The sequence below is a fragment of the Vigna radiata genome, chromosome 6, assembly GCF_000741045.1.
Source record: "Vigna radiata var. radiata cultivar VC1973A chromosome 6, Vradiata_ver6, whole genome shotgun sequence".
Lineage (NCBI taxonomy): Eukaryota > Viridiplantae > Streptophyta > Magnoliopsida > Fabales > Fabaceae > Vigna > Vigna radiata.
This window is the reverse complement of record NC_028356.1, coordinates 5143230-5150495: the sequence shown is the minus strand read 5'-3', so window position 1 is coordinate 5150495 and position 7266 is coordinate 5143230. Positions and strand designations below refer to the sequence as shown.

The following is a 7266-nucleotide window of genomic DNA, read 5'->3' as shown; positions in this document are numbered from 1 at the left end:
CGGCCGGGGACGAACGACCGGTGACAGTGGCCGGCTGCGGCAGACAGCCGGTGACGGTGGCCGGTGGCAGTGGACAGCTGGCAGGTGGCAGCTGAGCGGCAACAAGCAGTGGCGGACAGCAACACCAGACAGATGCGAGACAAAAACCAGAGATTGCCCATTGAAATATAAAGGCACAGGTTGAAAAAGAAACTTTTAGAGGGGGGCCGCCGGTGGCGGGGGCCGCCGGCAGCAACAAAGACAAAGTAGAAAAGGATCAGAAAACCTGCTTTGATACTATGTTAAATATAGTGAAAATTATATATTGGAATTAATTCCTTGTGTTAAATACACACATAGGGTTCTCTATTTATAATAGAAGAAATATGGACTAAACCCAAATACAAATGAATATGTAAGAATAAAATAACAAAATAAGAACAATGTTTCCCTAATAAACATATAGGGACTATATTTCCCTAATTAACATAAACACAATATAAACTAAATATAATATCTCTAACAGTCTACTTCAAAGTGTTTGGTTTAATCATGTTGTACACGGTTGTGAGCTATGTTGATTCCAGATTTATTATCACAATATAATCTCACAGGTTTATCCCACTTTATCTTTAAGTCTTCCAGTATAAAACAAACAGGGCAGCATTACCAGCCATTTAAAGCTGAATTTACAGCTAAAAGTAATATTGATTATTGCCTAAATTACTAAACTAAACACTGAATTTACACATAAAAGTAATATTGATTATTGGCTAGATTCACTAAACCAGCCAACTAGCTGCTTCCCAAACAACAGGGAAGCATTACCAAACAAAACACCTAATATGATAGAAGTAAGAGATAACCAGGAAATGCATAAGCTAGTATACTAGAGACTAAAATGAAAAGGCAACCTAAATATATAATCCACGAGATTAGAGACAGACTTACCTTTTGCGAAGATTATCAAGTTTAAGGCTTTCATAGAGTCCGTGAAGCGATTCCATACTTTCCCTTAACAGATCAGTATAGAATGGCTTTCCAGAATTTTGTGGGTCATCTACAAGTGACCTGTCGAAATTTGGTTCCTTCTGATCAAGTGACACTGCAGAAGGCATTCCAAATATGGAGTTTACCCTGCAAAAATTATAATGAAATTGACTAGTAATAAGGAAGTCCCATGCAGAATGTGGAACTGAATCAGAGCCCTTTTGACATATAATTTTAGTTTTTCTGCAAATTTGCAAAATTACATGACAAAAGGAGTTCCATTCTGAATCAACAATGGGTTCAGCTTCTGGTGAATGAGCTGGATCACCATCTTTCCATAGAAGACCAAGAAGATGTCTGTAAAAACTAGAACAAAGCCCCTCGGCAAGTGCTGTGATGCAATCATTGGCTAACACTGATGAAGGACTCTCGCGTAAAGCACATCTAAAGATCTGCATATGCAAAGCAGATGTCCAAAGATGTAAAGAAACAGATTATGCCAACTTCAAGATAATAAAATGAAAAGAGATCATCTCCGAATACAAGTCATCATACCTGCCTATTGTTTACTATCACGTTGACTCTGCCCTCAACAGCATCAGCAAGGCCAGTGATCTTTAAGTCATTGCGAAGAGAAGATTCTTCTGAAATCTCCAGATCATGCAAAATCTTATCTTTATTTAAGCAAGGTAAAACATATTTGCATAGGCACTGCTTCCCAGACTACAATATAAACACAACATATCATTAAATAAAGCTTTATGCTTTTGCAATCTTGATGGAATCATAAAAGTGAATTATCAGAGGACAATTGTGACAATCTGAGAAAGATTGTGATAGCAGTAAAAAGTATAAAAAGTATTAAAAAAAAAACTTACGGAACTTGTTTAGACCAGTTTCTCCAGAAGAAAATCTCAGAGAGAAAACATGTGAAGAGAAAAATGAAATTGACCTCTCCACAGGTAAAAATTAGCTTATACATAAGTTAAAAATAAAGTTTCTGAGAAATTAGGAGAAAGATTCTACAAATTAGCCTATGCACAAACTAAAATTTAACTTACAAAGAAGTCAAATTCATTTTTTATTTTTACTTTTCTTTTCTAGAAGTCTTTTTTGAGCAGCTCATCCAAACAAACCAAAATAAATCTGCCACGCTTATAGCCATATTTATGAGAAACCATATCCAGTACATATCAGGGAACAAAAACGTATGTAGGTAAAAACTAAGACATATCTACAACATCAGTTATATGCCAATCAATAAACTATTACCACGACAATACTAAGAGGGAATACCCAAAATTTAGCATTAAACATAAAATAAAGTTCACTTCAAATATTCAATGATAAAAAAATATGATAGAAAGAGAGCAATTTTTATATAGACACATTAATTGGAAGTTGAAACAAAAATAAAAATAAAGCAGGAGAGTCAGGAACCCACAAAGCCACAACAGCAAGCAAAAAAAAAAATAATAATACAAGCATCAGCTCAAAAGAGGTATCAAATCCACTCTATGCAAAGAATGATAACCAGAACACAATATAATGGAAAACACGTGCAGAGAAAGGATAGTCTATAGACTTAGACAAATACCAGGAGTCAGGAAGGACACCAAAAAGATATAAAGAATGACTCAATCAATATGTGCCAATTTAAGTGCAGGCTTACATAGAGAAGCAGACAATTTTCAGGAGACAAAACCATTATGTCGGAAAATGGAAGGACTCCTACTTTGACCCTGGAAAACATAGATTTGAACAGAACTTAGAAATTATGCCCATTACTATAAACTCAATGCAGAAATAGATGGGATGTGTACCTTGGGCGAGTTACTGTCACAGGTGAAGCTGCAATGGCATGTATGTTCCATCCCATATCAGGTTTAACATCAAACACAATCTCATTATTTATTTCAACCATCTGAAGACTAAGAGATAACAACTTTTTTTGTTCTTGGTGAAAAAAGCAGACAACAGGAGTTGCATCGTCATCAGTAGCCATGAAAACCTAGTAGTCATTTGAAGAAAGAGTCAAAAGGAAATAAATAAAACTGAAGTGTATAAACTAAATGATAAGTTATCCAAACACAAAAGGAGAATCCAATCCATCCATCAAGCGATCTAATTGACTAGTAGTTTCACTGTTCTGAGTAAAATCAAAAAGGATCTAGACAGATTTAGATTGTGATCTAACTGTATTTCATTTCATCGAATGATAAAGATTTAGATAAGTACTTGAAGCGTACAAAGATAAAATAATAGTGCTAACTGACAGCTGTTGTAAGTAAACCAACTGCTGTGATAGCTAACTGGAAGCAAGTCTATAACACTATAACAGAACATACACTGTCATTCTGAACAAAAGTTACAAACATAAATGAATAAAATAATTCTTCAAACAATAACATTGACATATTTTGGATAATATAGTTCGACAAAACATCATTAATGGATTAACCAGTTAGCTTCTTTTAAGTTCAAAATATCTTACAATACCATTCTTACCAATGTTGTTAAAACATTAAATAATAGTGATTATCGGACAAGGAAGAAGTGGATTCCAACAAAATATCTTACCACTTTTGGCAGAGAACACCACCTCCAACAAAGTAAAACAACCTGTATCCACCTCAAACAAACACCCCATCTATGGAAACTGACTACTTCGGTTACTTAAGTTACCTCTTTGTTCATGAGGCTCTGTTTCTTTGATCCTTCTATAATTCTTTGCTTCTCTATTATTTTCACCTCCATTTACTTTTCTGTTTTCGATATTCATTCTTTGTCTGAATTTTTCTTTCAATTCCTCTGTTTTGAGTCTCTTTATTTCACCTTCAGTGAGTTTCTTTTGCTCTGAACTTTGCCATGAGGCTTATAACATTACCTCTTAAGTTTGTGCGATGCATAATCTGTACTTCTGTGAATTGTACTTTTCAAAATATGTGTCTAGTTTGTTCTTGATATATTTCATTGTTTTAATTTATTTATTATACTCTGAAGTTTTCAACAATGCTATTTAGGTATATGAGATATTTTATTTTGGCTGCCTTACTTATACCATAGGTTGCAGTTCCATTTGCCAGATTAAGGCAGAATTTTGTCTTGCCACCATCTCCCAATAATAACATTAAATTTTACGATGCAAATTTTGAGAGGTGGAGTAACATTTTCACAAAAAGTGAGCAATCCAAACATTCCCTAAAAGGAACTAAGTAAAAGTCATAGAAGTAGGATCTTACTAAAAAATTGAAAATTTACACAAATGTGTTAAGAATGTGCAAAGCAAGACGGAATGAATTCAAGAAACAAAAGCCAGATGGCTGACCAAGTGAGAGAATAAAAAGGGTCAAGGCAGACACTACCACAATATTGTATATATTGAATAAAGGTCAAGGAGCACCACCACATCAAGGTGGTATGCTTCTATAAGCATATTAAAAATCAAATCAAATATTGAATACACTTGAATAATTATTTTTACTAAATATGTTCAACTGAGAAAATTCAAATTGACAAACTTTTAGTTATTAATTAATCATCACCTATGCTAGAAAAACAGATAAACAGCTTTGATGTCATATAAAGCATCTACGTTATTTCACATATTGATATTTGAAACCACACGAAACAACCATGTAATTAACTGATGAATTGCATTTCCCGTTTAAAACAAAAAATGCACAATTAAATGTACAGATGAACAATAGCCAGCAAATTATGAGGAAGCCTTATAATAGACTATGTCAAACCTTACAAGCAGCCGTCTGAGCACCTTTTCCCTGCCATATTTTCCGAAAGGACAAATGTTTTGGCAATACACTCATGGGATCTACAGGTAACAGACTACCAGCTGAATCATCATCAACATTAGAATTGACAATTTCTGCAACCCACAAAGAGTGCTGCATCTTTCCTGAATTCAGCGTAACACCATCATAAAAATTAGCAAGACAACTAGCCATTCAGAAGGAAACCAGGATCTGATTGTTAGAACTTCAATGAAAGAAACCTTTATTGTAGGATGCCATGAGTGGGACTTGATCACTTGTCCAAATTGTCTTTTCATCATATTCCTTCATCATGTTCAATTTTCCTCTTTCTTCAATAAAAGTTGGCTACAGTGACAGTAAAACAATGTCAGTGAATAATAAAAAAAAGAAATGCCAAGAAAGAATTTATAGAAGTAAATATGTCACAACACACAACTAAACAAGATAAAACCTAGAACGATGAAATTTCAGCAACAATCTGTAGATTGTTATAACGTACTCTGTGTTCATCCAGTGGATCCATCAAAATGAGATGAGAGGATACTGAAGTACCCTCCCCCTTTTGGATAAGATTAGATGCACTAAGAAGCATATCACGCGTACTAAGCAAAGGACTTGGAGATGAAAAAGGAAGACGTGAAGGTATATTTGCTTCAACATCTTGTTGGAGTAATAAACCAAAAGGAAGAGGCCATATAGATGTGATTGTACGAGGAAGTGGAAGTGATACCACTTCACCTATAAAACAGGAGAAAATTTCAGCCACTATATCACCAAAAACAAAAATTGAAATCTTGAAATATTGACAATTTGATATATAAGAGGCATTACTGGCTAATGTTTGTTCACAGAAATGAGTAATGTTTATCTAACATTACTGGCTACTAAACATAGCACCTCAGCAAACATCTGACACTGATAATTTTGGCAAATGGCAAGGACCAATGTTTAAATGTCTTTTTCATGTATGTTTGTGGGAAAAGGCTAGATTGTCTTGTTGTCATACGTGTTTTTTTCTCCTTCTGAACGATGGTTGAACCTCATTTATTACTTACCAGATGTATTATAGATGGTCAAACGATCACTTTGTAATATACATAGAAGAGCTTCAGCAATATGATTGAGACGGCACCAGCACACCTAAAATTTGAAAATAATTAGTTATCAGAACTGCTCAGTAAATGCAACAAAAAACAGTATCAAATTTACTACTAGTGAAAAGAAATAAACAAATTTGAGACTCCACTGTTGCACTTTCTCATTGCATGGCCAATGAGGCAGCCATTGACGATTGGATAAATTTCAACCTCTTTAATCTTTGAAAACCCAAAGTCAAGTCCAGAAACAATGTTTCAAAGGAAGACTTTATTATGGGGAAAGAAGGATTAAAATGGAAGAAGATAAAGCAACCTCCTTAGCCTCAACTCCTAGGTGACCTGGACTTTTGAAGGCACGATGAACTATTTCAAATAGAATAGAGTCCCACAAAAAACAACGGAGAGGAAACGTCCACAAAGAAAGTCAAAATATTCCTCCATGAACAACGTTTAGTTCACTCAACAAAATTTAATAGTACACGAGTTCTAATAGGGGGTTAAACAGACTCGTTTCAAATTCAAAGCATGGAAACTCAAAACTCGTACCTTAACAATGTCAGAAGGCAAGGTAAATCTCTTAAACACTCTCGCACCCGTCGACCATGTAATCCTACCACAAAAACAACACCCACGTTAAATAAAGCAATCCAATGTTACGCACCAAGCGTGCAGCCTCAGACGAAGTAGTAACCATGCGGAGCAAACGAACATCAGAAAAAGAACACAATAAAAAAACATCGCATATCTTGTTCCTTTAATTCCCTGTCCGCACCTTCGGAAGCAACTAAGCAGAGAAGCGAGGGTTTTGTGATAAATTACCGATTGCCGCGGATGAAAAGCTCATGATCGCCACAAGTGGTCGGTTCCGAAGAAACGTTGTCGCATTCATCTTCGGGGTCTCTGTCCCGCGCGATTTCTGGGTCGAAGAGGAAGTAATCGTACTTGTCACTGACAGTGCCAGGGGGTTTGCCGTCCAGAGCTTCAGCGACGAGACCAAACGGTTTGAACTCGCCTAACACAGTTAGGCACCGTACTCCTATCGACATTTTCTCGGAGCTCGGAGCAAGTTCCTATGGTGTGCATAAGTTTGGTGGTAACGAGTATGGAGCACAAAGAGTGAAAGGAAATGTTTTGCAGCAGAACTACGCTTTAGGCTCCCGCTCTTTATTTTTAGTTTATTTTGATTTTTTATTTCAGAATAGGAAATACCCAGAAGAAAAACGGGTTTGGGCTTTAAATATTGAACCGGGTTCATTTCTTCCTGTAACTATATAGTTTCCGCTTCACTTTCATAAATTTTCTTGCACTTTTAAAAATTTTAGGTTATATATTTTAAATATAAAATAAAAAATATTTTGAATTATATAATTTAGAATATAACTAATTTTGAATTGCATTTGAATAAATTATTCATTCTGAACTTAGAA

The 7266-nt window shown here is 35.2% G+C and overlaps 1 protein-coding gene across 2 annotated transcripts in view; it reads right to left on the bottom strand.

Moving 5' to 3' along the window:
- Nucleotides 1-6994, bottom strand: part of LOC106764984 (anaphase-promoting complex subunit 1) — a 27200-nt gene extending 20206 nt beyond the window's left edge. For both annotated transcript variants that reach the window (XM_014649452.2, XM_022781964.1), the window contains exons 1-10: nt 6659-6994; nt 6386-6449; nt 5798-5882; nt 5242-5480; nt 4982-5087; nt 4722-4885; nt 2793-2980; nt 2642-2711; nt 1525-1692; nt 931-1421 (exon numbers count right to left, since the gene is read on the bottom strand). In XM_014649452.2, the coding sequence (XP_014504938.1) occupies nt 931-1421; nt 1525-1692; nt 2642-2711; nt 2793-2980; nt 4722-4885; nt 4982-5087; nt 5242-5480; nt 5798-5882; nt 6386-6449; nt 6659-6885 (1802 nt within the window). In that variant the 5' untranslated portion in view covers nt 6886-6994. The remainder of the gene's footprint in view (nt 1-930; nt 1422-1524; nt 1693-2641; nt 2712-2792; nt 2981-4721; nt 4886-4981; nt 5088-5241; nt 5481-5797; nt 5883-6385; nt 6450-6658) is intronic.
- Between the last annotated feature and the right edge of the window lie 272 nt (nt 6995-7266).